This window comes from Talpa europaea, assembly GCF_964194135.1.
Source record: "Talpa europaea genome assembly, chromosome: 4".
Taxonomy (NCBI): Eukaryota; Metazoa; Chordata; class Mammalia; order Eulipotyphla; family Talpidae; genus Talpa; species Talpa europaea.
The window spans coordinates 44,347,765-44,371,702 of NC_140070.1; the positions used below are offsets into that span (position 1 = coordinate 44,347,765).

At 34.7% G+C, this 23,938-nt stretch overlaps 1 protein-coding gene across 3 annotated transcripts in view; it reads right to left on the reverse strand.

The window, feature by feature from the left end:
* The window catches only part of SGCZ (sarcoglycan zeta), a gene marked incomplete at both ends in the record, with an annotated part of 897,398 nt that extends 873,944 nt beyond the window's left edge, over window positions 1-23,454 (reverse strand). For all 3 annotated transcript variants that reach the window (XM_084232793.1, XM_084232794.1, XM_084232792.1), the window contains one exon: window positions 23,416-23,454. In XM_084232793.1, the coding sequence (XP_084088919.1) occupies window positions 23,416-23,454 (39 nt within the window). The remainder of the gene's footprint in view (window positions 1-23,415) is intronic.
* Window positions 23,455-23,938: the final 484 nt, after the last annotated feature.

The window sequence follows — 23,938 nt, forward strand, 5'->3', positions numbered from 1 at the left end:
ATCCCTACATAGATTTATAAATTTTACAGAAAAACTGGAATCTCCATACAGGTGATAAGTGATTTTATAGGATTCCTATGGCATATTTAATTACTGTAGATACTTAACGTGAACCCCATCAAAAAGTAATTTATTATGTCTTGAGAAAATGGGTAAACTCAAAATTTGCAATAATTGGAATAATCTTTACAAGTAGAAAATTGTTCCCCATCTTTCCCAAGGGAAGAAATTTTCTGGAAGTGAAATAAAGAAAAATTCTAAGCACTGAAGCTCTGAATGGTTAACTAAGTGAAATTATGCAGGTTGTTGTTGTTCAGCTTATATTCTATGATCTTTAAAAATATACATAGTTTAAATGTGCATAAATTACCAACATTTTGTTTCAGAAGTTATCCCCATTTAATTCTATTGACTAAGAATTGTTTGCATATTCATTTCAGTCTTTCATAATTTTTATGCTAGTAAAAGAAAACGCTGTCTATTTTTATGTACAATAAAAAGTTATGCACCAGAGGAATTAAAGACATCAATTATAATTAGAATGAGTTACAAAGTAACAAAGTAAAATTATTCACTTCTTTTCCTTTTTGAGTTATAAAGTGTTATCAATGTAAATAAACAGATATTTTGATGCTCACATTTGTTACCACAAAGAAATAGGCCAAGTAATACTTAGTTCAAAAAACAGAATTTGGGTAAAAATTTTTACTTTTTAAATCATTTTAAACAGTGGTTTAATATATATGAAACTCTAAAACCCAACATGATTCTTTAAATTAATGTTTGGAAGTTATGAACACTCATTGAGGTTGATTTGATTGTTTTAATTTTACCTCATCCAATCTTGATATGTTTGTGCATATACTCTTTTACATAATATCCAGTATATCAAATAATCAAAATTAGATTTGAAATCCAAAACGTCCGCACAGTTCTAATTACTTCTTAGTTTTTATCAGACTGTTTTGTCATGCTAGACATGCACATCTTCCTGTGCAATCTATGCCAGTTTCCTCAATATTGGGGAACTCAGGTTATAATTTATCTTCCTAAGGGAGGTCTATTCCTTATAGAGGTCATATTTAAGAAACTTGAGACGCAAATTTGAGCACTTTAACTTAACTTCTCCTTTCCAAGATAATTGCCTGCCCAGGCTGCTGAAGGAGCAATTTTAAGGATATAATCTAGCAATTGGTCTTTAGAGATGTTACTAAGAGCAAATGAAAACAGCAAACTCAATAAGAAATGAAGAGCAGGTGTTCTTTCAATTAGAAAGAAAGGAGAAGTTTCAGATAATGAGACTATGATGAAAACTAGTGAAGGATACAATATATAAAACACAATGTTAAGGTTGATATTCTTCCCACAAACTCATCTGCATGCTTCCTTAATTAAATGAGCATGTTAGTTTGCATCTTTTAACATTTAGTCTTGAAACAACTCCTTCTTTTCATCTTTAAGTAATGACAGTGTAGACTGCTGAATATGTAAAACACTGTAAGAAATCAGTTTATAAGTCTCTTAGTTAACTGAAGTAGATTGCAGCATACTGTGGCATTAAACTAGATATATCAGAATTATAATTAAGACAATCCTTTACTCTTCAAGAGAGTAATATATTTTGAGTTTGTATTAGGCTTTCCACTTCATAAAGTAGTTTTATGTAAACTACCTATAAAATATTTTTCCTGAAATTCATGGTATTTGGTATTCCCAAGAAGAAACTTACTTCAAGTTTCAGGAAAATTCCACTCTTCAGAATATAACACAAACAATCGAAATCTTGCTGAACTTGTTATTTTTAGAGACATTGTTTAACTTGCTTCAGGGGAAGCGTAGACTTCATTTCTAGATTTCTGTATGGAGCACACATGCACCCATACACCCACATCTATCGGTCTAATGATGCCTATAGGAGTTTGCAGTTGCACTTAGCTATTTAATGGTTATTCAGTATGAACAGGACCAACTGCATGTGAGACTATCCTGAAGGCTGCTAAGAGTGTTTTGTAAAGCACAAGAGCAGTAAATGTAAGCTTTCTTGGTTTAAATTTCCATGTGTCCTCACCCAGATATAAGCTGAACTGAACCATTTGCTATGGCAGTGAGACCTGCCAAACTCTGATAAGAATTAGTGAGATCTGGAATAGTAACAAACCACTAAAAGTGCTCCACTAAAAGATCTGTTTAATTTTATTGACTACTATGCACTTTTATTAATAAGTCATTGATGAAACACCTTTATTCCTCCCCCCAAAATACCCTTGTGATGGGGGGTTGGGTTATGAGCAAACTGGAATAGTGATAAGAAATACAAATTTTAACCCAAAGATATAAATATCAATTTGTGTCCTCAAGAATGCCACATGCTTGCCCTTGACCTGAACTTGCTGTCGTCAACCACACACCTTTAATATCCCCTTATGTTTTAGGAGGAAGAAAATGGAACTAATGTAGCACAGCAGAGTCCCGAATTTCTCATGTATGGCCCCATCTGCTTTGATATCCTTACTAGTAACATCTGCCCAGAGCTAGTAATTTCATTCTCTGGAGATAAGGTTGAAAGTAAAGGCATTTCCAGTGTAAAGAAATAAAGTTTTTATGGACGATTTTCTCTTATTCCAAAAACTTTCTAAAGGACATGGACATATCAAAGACTCTCTACAAGTTCTGTGTGTGTGTATACAGAATTCCCATCAAACTGTCAAGCGAAATACACAGACATAACAATTGTTATCAACTCACTATTGAAGAAAATATAGAAAAATTTTTGTTACTTTAGTTTTCTGGAATTATTTTTTTAAATTTTATTTTCTTATATCATTTTTCTCCTTTAAGGTATAGTCCCCACAGTTCTCCCACCACCACAGCACTCCTGACCCATCACCACAGTCCCTTGTGCTCTTTCTCTCCTATAACCCCTCTTTCTCCCTTCCTTGCTGTTTGCCTCAGATCTATGGTCAGCTTGCAAACTTTATCTTTTTCCTGACCCTTTGTTTGGTTTTCCTATGTTCCAACTATAAGTGAAACCATTCAATATTATTTCTTTTTCCTTCTGACTTAGTTAGTTTCCTGAAATTGTATCTTTGAAATATCAAGTATTTTAAAGAAGCAGAAAGATAAAATATGGTTATAGTAATTGAAGTGATAATGGAGAGTTAGAGAAAGATAGAAAACTAGAATTAGAAGAGAATAAAACCCACGTTTTCTTGAACTACTCCCTTTTATAGAGGCTAAAAGAAAATTGTGCAAAGATTTTTGGCCAAGAAGGAAGATAAAAGAGTCAAGATTTCTACCATCATGTTGAAGACAATCTTCTGGGAGGACTGAAAAAAGACTCTCATTTCCCTTCAGGCATCATATTCTGCTTATATGCTTGTATTCTCTCACAAAATTGGTAGGATCAAAAAAGTGAGTATTGTAACAACTAATGTTAACCTACAAAGTAAGGTTAAGAATTGAATCACTGAATTAACTTGCAAATTTCAATGGCAGTTTAGATTTGAGTCCTATAACCAGAAGACTAGACTCTCATTGATGATGAATTACACCAATCCAACTTTTCTCCCTCCTGTTGACCTGAACCACACACTAAAATGTGTGAAGAGGAAGATCACCAGCAAAACCTTCTTTCTCATTTTTTTCTTATTTGCAAGACTAATATTTCTACTTAGCAATTTTTAAAATATTGGACAACATAAACATAATCTTGTATAAAGTATTGGGATAACATGAAGTGATAGCAACAAGGCTCATAAAACAAGGACTCTGCATATGAAGTGGTCTGCATGTCAGAACAAAGGAAAGTGTGATTTTAATTTTACTTTGGTAAGTAACAGGTTATCAATTCTATGTAAAATAAAGACCATTTGTTGTGTAATATAAATCTTTTAAAATGTCTTTTGCTTTTACATTCAATTGTAGTTTGCTTTTCCCAAGGGGTTGGAGGATAACTTATTTATAGTATACATGACTTTTCTTAAGTTTCTGATGAAAGTCTTTACAGTATAAAATAACTTAAAAACAGGATTATTGAAAGTATATTTACAAATATGTAGAACAGTTATTTAATGCAGGCCTGTGTTAAGTTTAAGCAACCTATGTGCTCTATTATAAATAAATAAAATACCCAGAATCTGAGACTAGTTGAGCAAAAAAGTAGTTAAACTTGGTGAGATGTGAAATTAGGTTTTAATGCATGCAAAACACATTCCAAAGCATATTTTTAGGTGTAGGCTGATTGACTTTTCTCAGTGTTTAAAATTAAAAGCTGCCTTTAGGCAGTTAAGAACCTTTGGAGAGCTTTTGATATTATTAACTCAAGCACTTACATTTAGTTCTACCATAGAGTCATGCAAAAACCAACACTTAAGTCTTATCCAAGGATATATTTTTATGGGGTCATCTATCATGACTGTCCCAAACAGCCAGCTCATCAACTTCTCTTTCATGGTGAACAAACCACTTCACACAATTTTTTATTTTTTACATCCTGATTATGTTTCACTCATTGTCGCCAGCTTTTATGAATATCATATTAACCATAATGAAATAATTTATATACGTGGATTGATAGTTCTGTTCCAAGCATTGATAGCTGTACCCACATAACTATCTCATTACAGTCTCACAATCTATACAAGGTATGTACAAATATAATCCCATTTTGCAATTTGAGGGATAGACATTTATTAAAGTAAACAACTTGGCCACCTTCACACAACTCACAAGAGGAGCTAGGAATGAGTCCATGTCTATGCAACTCAAGATGAGCAAAAAGAAAACATGTGCTTTAATGGGCATCTACAGATCATTAAATTACTTTAGCTTTCTCCTTCAATGAGCAGAGTGCGACTCATTTTACTCCAAGTTTCTATGATTAGGAAAGTAAAGATCTTTTAGGAAAGTGAAGTACACAAAACTTTGTTCAACAATTATGATTTAGTAATTTTGTATAAGAAAATTGGCTAAGTGGGTGACTATCATCATGATAAACTTAGTTATTATTTAAATTCATTTCAGAGCTTAATATTGCATTAATTTAACTGTTTCAGGGATTATATCTGTGGGTTACTGTCATAATACTATGTTCCTTAGTTTTCTCTTGTGCTTCTCCGAAATAGTTCTTTTTATATATTTACATTACTATATAAGGGTGTGATTTGGGCAAAATTCAAATTAACAATCTTGATTTGTCTGTGTAAGTTAAAAATACATTGATAAATCAATGTAATCTATAAACTCTGATGTATCAGGTGCAAACATTCAACTATAACTTCTATCTTCACATATTGTCATGTATTTCCTATTACTCAGTCTATCCCATACATATGGATTATGTCAAATCATGTACTCACTTTTGTCTCATAATGAATTTGCAGTGAGGAAAGGAGTAAGGTAAGAATTGGAAAACAAGTTTCATTCAAAGATTAATTAATTTGAGAAACAGTCATTAAGTGACTATATGTGCAACCCACTTTTCTAGATGTTGGGAACTAAACTTTTATTGAGGTTACATTGGTTTTATAACACTATATATGGTTGGCTCACACTCTGAAGATCTATGTTACCACAACACATCTACCACCATGGTACCCAAGTTCCTTGACCATAGTCCACTGTAGGCCTCTCTCTCCATGGTAGCCTGCATTTTACAGTCAGATTTCTAGGTTGTTTTCTTTTTTTAATTTTTAAAAGTTTATTCAAGGTAGAATAAATTCAAATATGGCAACTAGCAATGGTTAGAATTCACCAACAGGGGTTAGGGCAAAGACTTTCATAGAGAAGACAATGAAGCAAATTGAGAAAAAAAAATTTAATTAACTATAGTTTAAGCAATTGCATTATATGGGAAAGCCAGTTTGGTTTTATCTGCCCATTTTTAAAACAATTTTAAAATATAAAGGTAACTTGATGAAAGTTGTAAAAAAGAAGCTTAGAAACAATATAAAATCATTTTGTTAAAAGCAACTGTTACAAGTACCACACATTTTCAAGCATTATGTTTGAAATGTAAATATCCACAATATAAATTTGTAAGTGACAAATATGGATCTTAAAAATATTTTCAAAAGCAGAAAACATCAAAGCCTCCAAACATACTTAGAAATGAAATAAAAAAAAGAAAATCACTTTTCTCAATATAGTCTAAACTACATACTAAAATCCAGAAGTTTGTGAGTTAATCGATATATGTGGAATTGTTATTTTAAGTCACCTTCATGGATAAACCAATGTGTATATAAATATAGCTCTAATTCCTGTTAGCCTTATTCCATGAAGTGTGAGAATCACAGATTTAGTAGCAAGCATGTTTTCTTAAAATCAAATATCTGCCGCATTGGTTTGGTATTGAAAAGAGAGAATGCAGCCTCACATAAGCTGCAGGCTCTTGGCAGATGAACCCTGCCCACCATGTGCCCCCTTTACTACTTTGACTTTTACTCTTAACCAAAGATAAGTCAAGCCCTAAACATCAAATTTCTGGACCTTTTAGACTCAACTGGGACATACACTCTTAGAAAAGTACATAAACTATAGTACATGGAAATAACATTATTTGATCCAAGAAGTAGAAGTCAATATGAAAAATTTTAAAGTTCTTCCACATTTAAGAAGAGAGAATGATCATTTTAACTGCAAATGAAAGAAATCAACCTAAGTTAATGTATTTAGAGGTAGAGGGATTAAAGAGGAGTAAGAAACAAAATTTATTTTCAGGGAAATATAGGATTCTGGAAACAATGACATTCTTCTCTCTGTTCAGCTTCATTCTTCTTTTTTAGTAGCAGAGGTCCACAGCTATATACTACATTTGGCAGACTAGAATCCTACTTTCCAACCACTTAAAATTCCAGCAACACTAAAAAAAATAGGTCCACTTTTCAGCTAATCCAATAAATTTCAACAAGAGCAATTCTGATCCCAAAGATGATATTTGAAATTTATTAAAACATTTGTTTCCGTGCTCGCTTCGGCAGCACATATACTAAAAATTGGAACGATACAGAGAAGATTAGCATGGCCCCTGCGCAAGGATGACACGCAAATTCGTGAAGCGTTCCATATTTTTGTCAAAAAATGGGCAGAAGAGCTAAAAAGAAACTTCTCTGAAGAGGAAATGCAAATGGCCAACAGACATATGAAAAAATGTTCAACATCACTTGTAATCAGGGAAATGCAAATCAAAACTACCATGAGATACCATCTCACACCAGTGAGAATGGCACATATTAAAAAAACTAGCAACAACAAATGTTGGCGAGGATGTGGAGAAAAAGGAACTCTTGTGCACTGTTGGTGGGAGTGCAAACTGGTCCAACCACTATGGAGAGCTGTGTGGAGATTTCTGGACCTACTAAACATAGAGCTTCCATATGATCCAGCAATTCCACTCCTAGGTATTTACCCAAAGGACACAGAAACATCAATTCCAAAGAGCACCTGCACTCCTATGTTTATAGCAGCACTGTTTACAATAGCTAAGCTTTGGAAACAACCCAAATGCCCAAAAATAGATGACTGGATCAAGAAGATGTGGTACATATATACCATGGAATATTACTCAGCATTCAAAAAAGATAAACACATGCAATTTGCAGCAACATGGATGGCACTGGAAGGGATCATGCTCAGCGAAATAAGCCAAAAAGAAAAAGAAAAATACCGGATGGTCTCACTCATAGCAGGAATCTAGAAAACTTAAATAAGGGACCAGGAAAATGAATATAAGAAAGTGAAAATCAAAATCAACAAAAAACTATGAACCAGAGACATTTTTTGGGGGGTGGGGGGCGGGAGGGGAAGGATTGGGGACAGAATGGGGCGTTTGCAATTGTATGGGGGAATATAAAAATAAAATTTAATATTAAAAAAATATAAAAAAAAAAAAACATTTGTTTCCCCAGAGACTAGAAGGGCTCTAAAAACCCAGCAATGTGTAGGGTTGTGTACTTGGAACCCAAGTCCATTTTACTATATTTCAAAAAAATCTGATAATAAATTCTAGCACAGAGATACAGCAGTATACCAACAACTCAGGACAATCAAGGAAATAAAACATAAAATTGGCATTTGCCAATATTCAATTTTAGTTGCAGATGACTAGGATTTGATACGGATATAGTTTGAGGATCACTCTTTTAATCCAAAGGAATTATTTAACTGATGACAGCATAGACAATTTAGGAAATTTTTTTTTCCAGGAAGCAGGGAAAATGAGAATCTTAAATCATACCAGATAGATTACTTTCTATTTCAATAACACTAAAAGCATACCTTAGAATGCTTAACAATCTCCTAGTCTATTGCTAATATGAAATTGAGTTGAACTAAAGTTACAGTCATTATTCTCTGTATCCAGACAGTAAGGACAGGGAACTAGAAAGAAATTTGCTCCTTGGTTTAGCATTAACCAATAAAAAACTCAAAATCAATTGTATGATGGAAAGCATGCAGTAAGAGTCAGCTATAAACTATAGTTCTATAGTGTTCTGCTATATAAATATTAGCAGCTGGCCACAGAATTACAAAGGGAAAATTTTCCCATCTGACTGAATGATGGGTTATTCCAGTACCACAGGGTGGTGGTAAACCTATAAGAACATGTGGCTAATTATTAGCTACAGAAACTGGGTGCCACTAATTCATCATTTAACTCATGTTTTTATTCAATTTTGGACCAAATGACAACAAAACAGAAATTTGAAAAAGATGACACTATTTCCCCCAATATAAAGTTCTTATCAATCAACAAGCATTACCAAATATACATCAACAAGAACATAATAACTACCTAATATGTATCAGAGGTGTGATAACACTAGGTATGGGAAATATAAAATTCACACACAATCCTGTTTTATATTTATCTGTCATATTTTGTAGAGTTCGTATAGTGTAGAATCAGTGCAGAATGTATGTGTGTAAACGTATTTATCATCTAAAAAGGTAGAGCATAACCACCATGGGCTGCAGTTGCTAGAAGACTTCTTAAAAGAGATGTAGTTCTTAAATAAACTCTAATAACAAGATTCCATTTTTCTCCTTTCACAAAAATTCAGGAAAGTTGTAAAATACCAAGCTGGACAAACAAAAATAAAATCAAATAGAGGCACAGAGGCACATCATAGTAAAATTCAAGAACACTAGAGATCAAATGGTCTACAATGTAGTTAAAAACACACCACTCCTATAGTTAATTTGCCCATACTTCTCTTTGACAACACTGGAAGTAAGAAGATAGTTATATAATACTTTCAACAGAGAGAAAAACCTATTAATCTAGAATTGTATACCAGCAAAAATATTTCAAACATGAGGATGAAACAGACACTTTTCAAACTATCAGAAGAACCAAGTTTCCTACCACCATGTGTACTTCAGACATTGGGAAAGAGATTTTTGGAATAAAAAGAGATCATGGAGCAATACATGGAAATAAATCCAAATGTACTAGAAAGTACAGTAACTATAAATCAGCTAAGCTGGATAAGTAAAAGGTAAAATATTATCAAAATAGATTTCTAAAATGTACTGATCAGCTGTTTGCAGAGATCAATATAAAACTTATATAAAGAGCTTGAAAATGAAAGGATGAAAGAAGTATATATCATTAACACTAATCAAAATAAAGTTGGGGAACATTATAGTGATAATCATTAAAGTTGGTACAGTTATATTAAAATTAGAAAAATTCAAATTTAAGACAGAAATCATTACTAGAGACAAAGCATCATTAAATAATAATAAAGATCTCAATTCACTGGAAAAATATAATAATTCTAAACTTACATGTGTCTGATTACTATGTCTCAAATATATAAGATAAAAATTTGAAGATCTGTAAAACACCATCATAAGAAATTTTAATATATCTTTCAAAATTTATAGCTTAAACAAGAAAAATAGAAAGATTATGGTAGATAAAAATAAACACTAATCTACCAGGATTTGGTCTCTAGTAGTGAAAAGTATACATTATTTTCAAGGAAACACAGTATTTACAAATATTGACATTATATTGACACTTAAGCAATTTTAACCAAGTTTGAAGACTGATGTCAGACCATCTTCTCTATTACATACAATTTGTTAAGAATATATAGTGTAGTAAAATGTACGAAGTATGTAAGACACCAAGTGAAGAAAAAAATCTTCACTTCCTGGAATTAGTTACTGGTCAATAAAAGGGAGTTCCCTCAGGAAAGAGTTAGGTGGGTATACCAGACAAGCACAAATAAAATTTTACTTGATAAGGGAAAAACGGTATGATTAAGGAAAAGTTAGTCAGTCAGTGAAGGTATAATAAAGTACGTGTGTATTGGAAGATAAGTAAGACAGTGGTCATAATCTGGGAATGAGCAAACTCAATATCCTATTGTATCATGTAGAGTAGTATAGATTATAAAAATAAGCAATAGGGAATCAACAATATTTATATTTTAGTTCCCCATTTCTGCTTCCATTTAAGCTTATCTACATTATCTCTCAATTATCCCATATTATAGTTCTCACAAAACAGCTAAAACACAGCTATGATGATTAACTTTCACCGAAAAACTGAGACTAGCTGGGGTAAAATCATTACAAAACCAACATCTGAGATTTACAAGTCACTAACAAACCAAATTCATTAGCTATGATGAGCATTTCATGCTACAAACATCTTGACCTAACTTTACTAATTTCCTTAAGGCCTGACTCTCTACCTAGTTAGTTTATTCTGCTAGTATACTGTCTTTCAGTCACCTCACAGAGACAGAGTTATCATCTCTCAGAAGCAAATAATATTTTTGAAAATACAAAATCTGACCAAACTGTCAAAAATAAAGAAAATTAGCTAAGGAAATTGTCAAATATAATTCATGGTTCTGGGACAGGGTAAAACTAAGATTTCATCAAAGCAGAAAACCAAAATTTATCATTATTATCCCAAACAATCTGTGGTTCCCTGTTGCCCAGTTTAAATAGCTGAGGCATGCTTTAACAGAGTCTGCTATCAGAGCTAGTTTCCAGAAATCGTTTTTTTTTTCATACTTAAGGATATATGTAGGCAGTTCTATAAACTTCTATATCCTTCTCCATCAAGTACTAGGCCTAGCTTGGGTACCCAGTTCCCAGTTTTTCATAATTTACTCTGACATGATTTAAGAATAAGAGAAATGTATAAATCTTCATTGTGATTCCGACCCCATTCTAACTCTAGGGCCTGAACTGGGACACCACATAAGAATTCACTTCAATATGACCAGAATCATTGCAAGAAAACTATAATATAATTGGAATAAGTCAGAGATCATTCAACAGAAATTGAGATCAGATAAGATGAGAACTTGATTCAGGGTTTTAACAATCGGTATAGAGGCAAGAACACAGACTACATGGCATTATATAATTGCTGATCAATTAGCTGAGTGGTATGATGAGATTGCATAAGTTGAAAATTATTCTGAAAGTGGGTGTGATAAAACAGAACATAAGTTCTATAGATTCAAATGACTGTGAAACATTACAAATAAAAATTCCTAGTTGATTGTCGAAAACTAGGGAGATCGAATGTAGCTCGAGTGAGAGGTGTAACTTGGATTTACATTAGTGTGCATCATCACCTCATAAGTGATAACAGAAGCTATGTGAGTAGGTAAGCTGAAGTAGGAAATATGTGTAAAAAGTGAACAGAAAAATACCATGGACAAAATTCCAGGAAAGAGAAACTTTGGAAAGGGCATGCATAGAAGAGCTATTTAAAGATTCTGAGCGTGAAAGATCAAATAGTTAAAGAGTTTCTATACTGTGTTACATTGAAAATATTAAAAAGTCTTAAGGGACCAGGAAAATGAATAACTATAAGAAAGTGAAAATCAAAATCAACAAAAAACTATGAACCAGAGACACTTTTAGGGGGGCGGGGGCGGGAGGGGAAGGATTGGGGTCAGAATGGGGGGCTGCAATTGTATGGGGAATATAACAATAAAATTTATAAAAAAAAAAATAAAATAAAATAAAATAGTGGCTGACATATAGTCAAAAAAAAAAAAAAAAAAGAAAATATTAAAAAGTCAAATTCTTGCTAAGAATGCACCAGTGTATAAACCAGAGAGCTATAAAGATTACTTCTGTTAATACCATATTTAATAACAGGTTTTATAATGTAAAATTTAGACACTGGATTATTTAACTCAAAGAGGAGGACAATGTCAAATATTCCTTTGGAGTAGGAGCATAATGTTTATTCTGTTTATATTTGTATTTACTTGGAGTCATACATTTATTTTCCATTAAGCTTTAAAGTGCTGCTTACTTTCAAATTTTAGTTGATGTTTTTTTGTTATCTTTGTTCATTTGTGTTTCAATACTATTCATCATAAAACAAGAAGTGAGAAAAATAAGATTTCAGTGTTTGGGATTTTGATTGCATTGTGCATAGTGGAAAACACTAAAGTACAGTTCTACAACTTTGAATGAGCTCAGAGTTTAAAATAAGAATGGTAGTACATCTCACAAAAGATAAATTGGGACAGAGAAGACAAAAAACATCATACTCAGAACATACACAGAAAATTTTTAGAGTTAATGCAAGTCTATGAGTCAAGTTAAAGTATAACAATAACAATTTAACTTGAGACAGTATATTCACCATATAACATTTATATTATGCCTAAATGATACCTTTTCAAAAGTAACTGGGGTTCACTTTAGGTGGATGTAAATATGAAACAGATATAGAAAAAACAAAATGTTACTAGTAGCAAATGTTAAATTAAAGATAATTTTTAAAAATTATATATTAAGAGTTCTAGGCATCTCTGCTGGTACAGGGGTTAAAGTCTCAGTGCTATTAAGCTATCACCAGCCACTGTGGTATGAGTTTGATCACAGGCCAGGGAGCTAACCCACATGGAGCAGCAGATCTCTCCTGTCTCCTCTCCTGCTTCCTTCAGCAGTATACTTCAGTAGATCCAACTGTTCCTATGGTGGATGAGGTATACCAAAGAATTTTGCTTTGGGAAAAGTAAATAGTAGTAAACAGCTCCACACTCTGTCTCTGATGAATCTTATCACCCCCTGCACCTCTGGCCAACACCCCAGTTCTTGTGTGCATAAATAAATAAAAGAAATCTTTAAAAAATTATATTTTGAGTTGCTAGTGTTTTAGAAAAGACTGAAACAAATATACATATAACAAGATAATAGTATTTATATAACAAAAAAAGTTTGTATAGTAATTGGACTTAGAAACAAATGAAAGATCCTCTCTTGGATTTGCCATGTGCCAAAAATGTTTAACCTAAGCCAGCTGTATATTTCACATTCATAATTATGAACTACACATAATTTCTCCCTGATATGCTTTAGTAATGAGAACTTTTATCATTATAACACAACACTGTGCATGCAACTGTTTACTCTGAACCATGACTCAAGCATGAACTTTAAGAAACTTGATGAGCTATAATACCTAAATGTTTGACTGCCTCTGTTGCCTAGAAAAACAGATCGAAACATTGGTTTTACAAAGGAATCCGAAAAATTAAACCAAATGCTTATGAAGATGAACTCATTATTTTTTTTCTTCCAATAATGTCTCCATGCCAGACAAAAGTAATAGGTATTAGGATGTAGAGATTTAGAAACACAGGTGATTATATGCTATGAAGGCCAAATTTGAGAACAACAAAAAAGTAATAGTGGTTAAAGAAAGACTATCTTTGAACAAGTAAGATATGATAACAGGTGCAAAATAGCAGTCTTTTACTTTAAGAGTATAGTGGATTTCATTTTGTGGCAAGAATGTTCACAAGTTCATGAAGTAAAAGTCATGTGTAGAGCATAACTGGATATATATAGAGCATGATAATTCAAACTTTCTCAACCTTGAAGCCTGGGAAAAATTAAAGAAACTGCACAGAGACACATAAACTGTAGAGATTTGAAATATTGAAGCATGTTGACTAAAACATTATGAAAATAATTGATGCTTTGCAAAAGGTATTAATAATCTCTGAATATTATGTGCATTTATAACTACTAGTTCTTTGTGAAAGCTTTTAATAATGATGGAAAAATATAGTATGAGGCCAGGAATTAGTTTAAAATACAATTATACTTTTTAAAAGTGGGTCACTAAGACAAAAGGGAAAACAGAACCCATTTTATGTAGAAAATATTTATGAGATTACATTCAAATCATTTACTTAGAAGTACATCCTAATCCTAGTACCTAGATTAGATAGAAATTATTTTTCATGAGTCTCATATTCAGAGGCAGGTAGAAACCTATAATTCAATAAATTTTTAGATAAACAGTTTTCCTCCTTGAGTAGTTCACATCTTCTGATTTGTACTTTAAATATGTTCAAATATTTTAATTATATATAAATACACCATGATAATAGTATTTTCCCATTTATGACATTGATTTATTATATAATGTTTCATAAAAATGCTCTTGCTTATGGCATCTGGTTGTTTCTACCCAACAACGAATCAAAGATTCTTTTATCTTAGTTAGATAATATGTATTTTCATAGGCATTCTAAAGAAAGATATGAGTTTAAAAACCAATGTGAAGAGTAGATAACAATAATATGTGGGTTAGTAAGTGAAGCATGACATGCCTCCAGCAAAGAATATAGAAGGCCCTTGGATTTCATAGATTTGAGATTTGAATTTTTAACTATTTAGGAGTAATTCAGCATGTACACAGTTTACAGCCTTAATAATTCAGCTGAGACATCAACAAAGTGTGTGTGTGTGTGTGTGTGTGTGTGAGCATGCGTGTGTGTACACACACATGCAAGGCACTGCTAAAGTTTGTCTGCTCCATCACCCAGAGTCAATCTGTTTGGTGTGCCCTCTTTTCCCATGTCACTGAAGTAGTCATTCTGGTGAATGATATAAACTGTGCCTCTTTGAGGATAATATTCTCCAGAAGAATGTCAAAATCATACATCAGACAAGGGGTTAATAGCCAAGATCTACAATGAATCCATACAACTCAGCAAAAAGAAAACCAATAACCTAATAAAAAAACGGGCAAAGAGCTAAATAAATTCAAAGAGATACAGAAGGCTGACAAACACATGAAAAAAAAAATGCTCACCAGGGTAATGCAAATAAAAATGACAATGAGATACCACCTCACACTTGTAAGAGTGACCCATATAAAAAAAAATAAGAAACAAGTGTTGGTGAGGATGTGGAGAAAAAGGAACTTTCATACACTGTTGGTGGGAATGTAGATCACCTCAATCCTACGGAAAACAGTATGGATGTTTATCATGTTTATCAAAATATTAAAAATAGAAATGTGATTTGATCCAGTAATTTTACTTTTAGGTGCCTACCTGCAGAATGCAAAAACATTAATTTGAAGGGCTATGTGCACTCCTATGTTCATTGCAGCACTAGTTACAATAGCTAAATTATGGAAACAGCCCAAGTATCCAAGGATAGATGAGTGGATTATGAAGATGTAATGTATACAATGGAATCTTTACTGCTCAGCTGCACAAAGACATGAACTCTTGCAATTCATAGCAATGTGTAATGGAACTGAAGTCCATTATGCTAAATGAAATAAGTCAGAATGAGAAAGACAAATACCAGATGATTTTTCATATGTGGAAACAAAAGAAAGTGACAGAGAAGAACAAAACAAAACAAACCCTAGAAATCTGACTGTAGAATTGAGGTTGCGAGAGGGAGAGAGGGATGGCAGAAGACAAAGGGAATTGGGGGCCCAATGGACTGTGGTAGAGGACTGTGGGTGCCTTGATGAGGATGGTGTGTTAACACACACCTGAAGGGGTGTAAATCTATAGTTCTGAATCAAATCTGTGTTGTAAATCAATATTATCTCAATTATAAAAAAGAATGCCAAAATGTAACTCTGATGAAAAATGGGTGAAACATAAGGAAATTATGGTTCTTTTTTAAAAGATTTATTTATTTATTCATGCAAGAACTGGGGTACAAGTTAGAGATGCGGGGGGTGAGAGGATTTACCAGAGACAGAGTTGGGAACAGAACAGGCAGACTGACTGAAATACACTGCTGAAGGGAGCAGTAGGAGAGACAAAAGAAGTCTGCTGTGCTATGTACGTCACCTACCTGGCTGAGGATAGAACTCGTGCTGCGGATGGATAGCTTCATAGTGCTGTGACTTAACCCCTTGCACCTCCAGGGAGGCCCCAAGAAAATGATGGTTCTTAGGCAGAAAACACATGTCATCAGCTAAGACATGTCTATTTAAATCCAGAAATGCTGAGACTTGCTATGGTTTTGAAAAGCATTCCTCAAAAAAGGTATATTCAATATGGACTTCCTTATAATGTAAAAGAAATATCCCTTCAAATATAATATTGAAATTATATTTCTGTAGTCCTTTATTTGCGGTTCCTGATATAAATAAAATTTGATAGAAGTTATATGAAAAAATCTTGCAAGATTCAAAATAAAATTTATGTTATAGTCACATTAAAACATGTTAAGTCAAAAGAATCATCTGATATTTGTAAAAATATTGTCCAGTGCCCTAAATACATGATTTACCATCACTTTCTCTTAGGTTTTATTCACAAATATCAACCCATTGCCCAAAGAAATGAATTAGGAATTATTATAGTAGCAAAACAAAAAAGAGGGATGTGAACAACTATTCTGTAATTGGAGAAATTTAGTGAGAAATATCTATATCTACCATCAGCAATTCTATAAATTTCCTAGAATTTGGGCCTAAATAAGAGCATAGGATCTGGAAATGAAGGACATATATTTGAATTCTTATTCCCATGCTTATTAACTTTGTGATTCTAGGCATTTCATCTGATCTTTTGTAGTCTCCATTTCACTATCCCGAAAATGGTATTACAATATTCAGTAGACAAACCTATTATGTCAAACAAGGCAATATTTGGAGAATAAAATGAGCTATATTAACTTTATCAGCTTGAAAATGATTTTCTTGCAGGAGGGCACAAAAATGTCCTTCTCAAATGTTCTTCTCAAAAAAAAGTACTTCGAATTGTAGACTCTCAGACCTGGAGACCAACTGTTTCCTAAGATTTTACCTTATTTTCTTAGGGTTACATTTCTAAAGAGAGTCCTGCAGAGACCACAGGAAAGTAGACTAGAGAGTCCCCAGCCTCTATCAAACCAGAGCTGCCCCTCTTTTGTTGGCATTAGATATTATGGTTGTTTAGAAGGCATTGTTTGAACAAATAATTCTGCTGTGGTTAAAAATGATTACAGCAAAACCAGCTAATCAAATCCAATTCCCACTCTGCAATACCACCATCACCAGAGAAAACTGGGGCAAACAATTATGACCCATGCCCAAGATGTCATCTCCAGTTGACAGCCCAAGATGTCATCTCCAGTTGACAGCAAAGCCTCGGTTTAAATAATGTCTCCATCTACTTTGCCAACCAAATTAGGGCCCTTTCCACCACACAAGTGAATGTCCTTACAGGTTAGATCTGGAGTGAGAGCTTTAATAATTTGGGGTGCCTGTGATTTCTAACTGCTGCTGAACTCCATTTTGGTGTGGGTTGATTGTTTCGATTAACATCTAAGGCTGAACCTTCAGCTCTTGTTTTCCTGATGGGCATTGCCATGACAATTAAAGCCTCTGACTGGATAATGAAATCCTTTATTTTTAAAGGTTTCTGATGTCAAGTTGGTGTAGAACACTCTAGATAACCTATTTAATACCAACAAAGTAGTGTCAGTGTTCTAAAATCTGTTCAGGGCTGACAATATTTATTCAGAGTGAATCTACAGAAATATTGTTTAGGAGCATCAAGAAAATTTCAAGGCACTTGGAGCAATTTTTAATTTTTAGGGTGTGAGTCTGTAATTCTCTTGGAGGCATGCTGATCCTTAAATTTGTTCATTCTGTGGTTGGCCTTGAAGTCTCTAGTAAGTTTCACTGAGAATGTAGCATCACTTCATGCTTCTAAACATTAGCCCAAAAAGTATTATTATATTAAAATCTAAATTTATATAAAATAAGAAAGATAATTTATAGTCACATAGTTTTAGAAGCTAAGGATTTTATCACAGATCAAGGACAGTCCCCAATGTTTAAAATTGTAAACTTTTATTTTGACATGAAAACACTCATTAATACAGCTACCAATTTAAATGTATGTACTCAAAAACTTCATAGACATTTGAAAATTACATGATTATTTTCCTGAGAAACTTAAGGTTGTAATTTCTGCCAAATCATTGTTTAGCTAAAATACTGACACAGCGTGAGAAACACCTCACTAAATATTATACAAAAGGAATGTCCCAAAAGACATATGCTGATTATTGTCCTATAACATTAAGCCATCTTGTGTAGTTCTGATTTGAGCCCATATATCTTGGAATACTCTTTCTTACTGGACCTAAGAAATTTGATATATTTGGAGATCAGTGAAGCTGTAATATCCAATACAGAGACTGGAATATATGCATAGTGATGATAGCAGGACATTGACGATTTCTAAAATATTCATTTGTTCTACTACCCTTAAATATGTGCTTCTTAATTTTCTTGCCACTTAGGTCAAACATGTTCTTTATCTCTCCTGTCTTTATATAAAAAAGAATGTCTCGCTACTGTTTATTTCAAGTTTAATTAAATAAGTCTGTATTCTGAATATTAAGAAATCAAAGTTAATTCTACATCTTGATGACTGGCTCCTGTTATCGAGAGAATTGGAACCTGACCTGGATGGAAAGAAGTTATAATTTCCTTAGATGTGAAAGAGGTCAAATAATTCAGTAGTCACAAATATGTTTCTTATTAGAAGCCAAGAAATGAGTGTATAAGGCAGGTTGCTAAAAATATGACATTTGTTAGAGAGTACTATTTTTCACTACAGAATGACTAACATAAAAAAAAAAAAAGTACCTACTTAAACTCATCACAAGCCTCCTCACTTCAGTAAGCCTGACTTTCATGAGTTGTGCCTTATTGATGAAATAGGTAAAAACATTTTTAGAACTCATTCTAAGCACCAACTCTCTTATTTGTTGGAAATTGTAGATGAATGTACTGTAAACTTGGTTTCAGACCTCAACATTTTTTAATCAACAGTTGTTTAAACACCTATGCATTTTTTTGCTTGAATATCATTTATCACCCATGCAATACTAACTTAATGACCTAATTGTATTATTCAAGGAAGCTTTCTCCTGGCTGATCTGGGGCATGTTTCAAGTTCTTTGCAGATAAAATTTTATTTAAATTAAAGAGATAAAATTACACAAAGTGACTGGACTGCTAGTAGTTAACTTAAACAAGTTCAGTTATAGTTATCGAAAAGCTTTTCATGCATCCCAGTGTTAACTATGTAGTTTATCACATTTTTGCAAATTCAGAAAATATTTCCATAATATATTATTTATTTCTGCAACCAATGGAAAAATTCCATTTTTACTTCTAGCCATTTATGTCATTAAAGAACCAATCCTGACAAATGAATAAATAAAAGCTGGAATTGTATAGTACTGAAAAAGCTGTACTTACTATACTCTTGATGAATTTTATGTTTTTGATTCCCAAGCAAACTACAATTATACACAAATATATGGTTAACAACCGAAAGCATGATTTCTTGATTGCAAAATTAATACAGGCAATTAAGAGCCATATTTCAAAAAGTTGAGAAAAAGAATCATGGCGTCATATGCATTAAGTCATATAGACTACTTAAAATTACCATTTATTCAGATTCGATATCTTTTATAAAAGCTACAAAAGCAAAATTAAGTGTCAGTTCTAAAAATTAGTGGCATTTTCTGTTCTAGTGTATAAGATACGTATTTTTAAAAGGACAACTACAGAGCTAAAGTTATTATTTTAAATATCAACTACTCAATGTGCTCTATAACTCAGATGTTCGAGGATAGAGGGTGCTTTCTCTAACATCAATATTCATTAACACCCACATTGCCAAAGCACTAACCCATATTTTGGGTTGTTTGATGTTGTTTCTTCTTTAAACAAACACCGGGGAAAAATTCAGAGTACAGTTTATACATTTATTGAAGAAAGAAACCAATAGAGATCAAAGGGAAAAAAAACAGACCAAAAATTTTTGGATGAGAGCTCTCTTCCTTTTCAAGACTGATCTGTTTCATCAGGGGCTTGTGTGCAGAAAGGAAGATGAAACATGCTTGCCTCCATTAGTAAGTTATATATATATATATATATATATGTATATATATATAAAACTATATATATAACTATATATATAACTATATATTAGCTTCCACCAGAATCTTTTAATATGTATATTAAGTTTTGCATTATGTTAACAATGGATTAACATGTCATTCTTGAAACTTATCATTAGTTTAAAAACTTACAAAAGACAACACTATTTACTGAACAACATATAAAAATCAATGTCAACACATCCAGCATAGCAAAAAAGAAATTCTTTGCTAGAATCCCATAAAAGGAAAATAATTTCCTGCAAACTAAGAGAATGAGCAGAATTTTCCTTCCTTGAAAACTGGAGTAAACAACTATACCTAATAATAACAGATATGATGTAAAACTAAGTTACCACAGTATTCTTGAACATTATTATATGCATTTATATATCAAATGGCAGTAAGCATTATTTTTATTTCCATGTATTTAAAACATCATAGCAACTAAAATTTTTATTTAGATTTGCCTTAGCTTAAGGTTCCTTGACTCACAGGATGAAAAATCAATAGGCAAACAATACCAAAAATAAGTATCCCCCATTTTTCCTCCTCTACCCATTGACCATATCGGGGTCTGTTCAATTATCTAGAAAATCTAAGGCAAAGGATTCTGCTGATGAGAGGAAATACTGACAAGTTATTCCACTTGGAGTACACCTGTGTCTATGAAGTGTATTTATTCCAAAGTGTAAGTATTTCAAAGCCTCTATGTTCCAGAAGTGTAATCAAACCTGAAATACAAATTTACTTCTCAAACTGGAGGATCTCAAACATTTTCTAATAAAGTTTGACTACCTCTCTGGTCTTGTCAGTTTTGACTGTCAACAGTTGCTACCCCTGACAAAATTTTTCAGCAACCTCAAAAGATCTTTGCTTCTAATATTCCTTCTTTTCTTCCAGTCAGTCATTGCCAATCCACTCTCTCATACTAAGCCTTTCCAGTTTCCACCCTGCGCTACTTCTCCACGCAAAGTCTAGCACACCCTGGCTGTGAGAATCTCTGAATTAATGTGTAGTTGTTTGAGGGTTAAGCTGAGATCTTCTACTAAACAAAACTGAAGTTTCCACAATGGTTTTGCTCTTTTACTGATTTAAAAAATTTAATAGTGCCAGGGTTCAGAGGGGAATAAGCTAATAGAAAACTAGTGGGATCAGTGGAAACGATCACTTCAAATCATTTTCTTCTCCATTTCTCCAAAGAAAGAACTTTCTACTGTGCCATACCCTAAGTTTTAATAATAATAATAATAATAATAATAATAATAATAATAATCTGGAAACTGTCTCTGCATGATACATATATCACAAACATTGTTCAAGTATTCTTCTTTGCATCTCAAATAACCTACTACTCTCACCCACAGATTGGATTGCTTGGGAAAAGGCAGCCAGGGATACTTTCAAGTACAAAGATAATGCATCCTAATTTGACATCTTAGACAGACAATAGGAGATATTGGATACCTCTATCCAGGCCAAGGTCTACTAATTCTGACATTGGCCATAACACAGATACTTGTTATTCCCAACTCTAACTGGAGCACCAAATATGCCTCCTCCAAACACCACTTCTTCAAACCAGTCTCAAATGTAGTGGTGACTAAGTTCTTCAGATCATCTTCCCTGGACTCCACTTTCAGTTACAGTCCATAGCAAAGGCCATTCCAAAATATGGCACAGTTCTCTACTCTCTCTCCTTTATTTTATGCAATTTAGAAAGCCAGCAGATGTGGAGACCACATTCAAAGAGCACTGGGCTCGGCTGGGTACATTCGTGGCCAGGGCAGAGGACAATCTACAAGTCAGCTTTTGCCCTCTACAGGGGACTTCAGTAGCCTTGTAAACTTACTGGGCAAACCCATTTCCCTGACATATCAGAACAAACCTTTAGCAGCCAAGTTTTCTCAGTGGTTAAAAGGTGCCTAGAAGTCCTCCAGGTTGAACAGAGTCCATCTGAATTGAATATCTATAATCATAATAATAACCACCACCACCCTCTGAAAAATATGAAAGTAGCATATGTCCAGGAGTAAAAAGGGGTGGAAAATCAAAGGACAGGATGTGCCCAGCCTCGCCCCCTTCACCGCTTTTTCATGTACAGTGAGCGGGACATTTAAATTATTTTATGGTTTGGTTTTTTCTTAAGTTTTCTTTCTTTTCTTTTTTTTCTTTTAAGGACTGCAGAGGGTACTGCCCACAGGCACTGGGGCAAACTGTCAGCTTGGACGCTCCTACCCTTGCGGCTGAGCCAGAGACTGGGGGGGAAAAAAAAGGGCGAGGCGAGGATTCCCCAACAAGCTGCAAGGGGGATGCCGGGCGCCGCGCGGGTCCCAGACCACGCGCCGCCCCGCGGGCACGTTGGGGGAGGTGGGGGAGGTGCCGCCCCGCCCCCCATCCCACTCCACCCCCACCCGGCTGTGAGCAGCCCGAACCCGCTCCCTGTCGGCTCGGCTCTGCACTTCCCCAGACCCTTTCGGCGCGGTGGTGCTCAAGCCTGGCGTGCGCGGCGCCGCCGTGGCCCGGCCGGCGGGGCAGCCTCTCCAGTCCCTTCACTTGCAGCCGGGCCCCCGGGGCACGCGAGTTCGCGCCCGGGGACAATGCAGCTGCGGGTGAGACCGTGTTAGCGGTCGTGGGAGAAACGGGTCTCCTTAAGTGCAGAAATAAAAAGCAGCATTCGCCCCAGTTGCCTCTGTAACGCAAATCACCTAGTGGAAATAGGCTGTGCCCGGGGCGCGGGGTGGGGGCGGGGGGAGAAGCGGACCCCGAGCCCGGGAGCGTTGGCAAAGTGGCCGCGCAGCCCCGGCAACTTTGCGGGGTAACCAGGACACAGCGAGCAGAGACGGCTGCCGCCACCGCTTCCCAGGCTGAGGCTAACGGGCTCCGGGCGCCTGGTGTGGTACCCAAAGTGCTCCAGTAACTGGGGAGGAGGAGGAGAGGATGACTGTTGTCAGGAGGAGCAGGCAGGGAGGGGAGCCCAGCCTGAGAGCGCGAGCCGAGCTCCAGAAAGCTTCCTTGCCTGTCCTCGGCCCTAGGAGGGGCGCCTGCGCTCGGGTACACTTCACCCCAAATGCCCACTCGCCGTCCCACGGGGCCACCAACTATTCTAACAGCGCAAGGAAAAGGCAGCGAAATAAAGAGCAGAGGAAGAGAGCAGGCGAGAGCGAGAAAAGAAGACACCCGCCGCGAAGGATCACGTACCTTGAGCTCCTCAACGTCCAGGTTTGTTGATCTGTCCATGGAGCGAAACTGAAGGAAGTGGAGAGGAACCGGGCAAGTTGTACCAAAAAACAATCTAGTCTTTTAGTTTCCAACCTAAACTCAGCTTTATCCTCCTCCAAGCTCTGGCAGCCTCTCTCAGTCTCATTCTTCGTGATCACGCCGCCTCCACCGGTTAAAAATAATAAAAATAAATAAATAATAATTATAATTCACTTTGTTTTACTTCTTCAAAGATTTTTGACAGGTGATCTTTACCGCGGTGCAACACAGCTCGGTCGAATGAAGCAGGGGGGGAAATCCACTCTATTTAAGATTATTTTTTTCTTCTGCAATAAGCTTAGAAACCAGCGAATTGCTGCATCCCAAGGAAAAAAGCTGCTTCCCTGGACAGCATCATGCGGCAAATTTCAAGCAAATGTGTTCAAACTGAAGAGAAGAGTATATGATAAAAGCCTTCCTCCGCCAGGCTTACTCTGCTAGCTAATTTAGCACACTGTGAGTC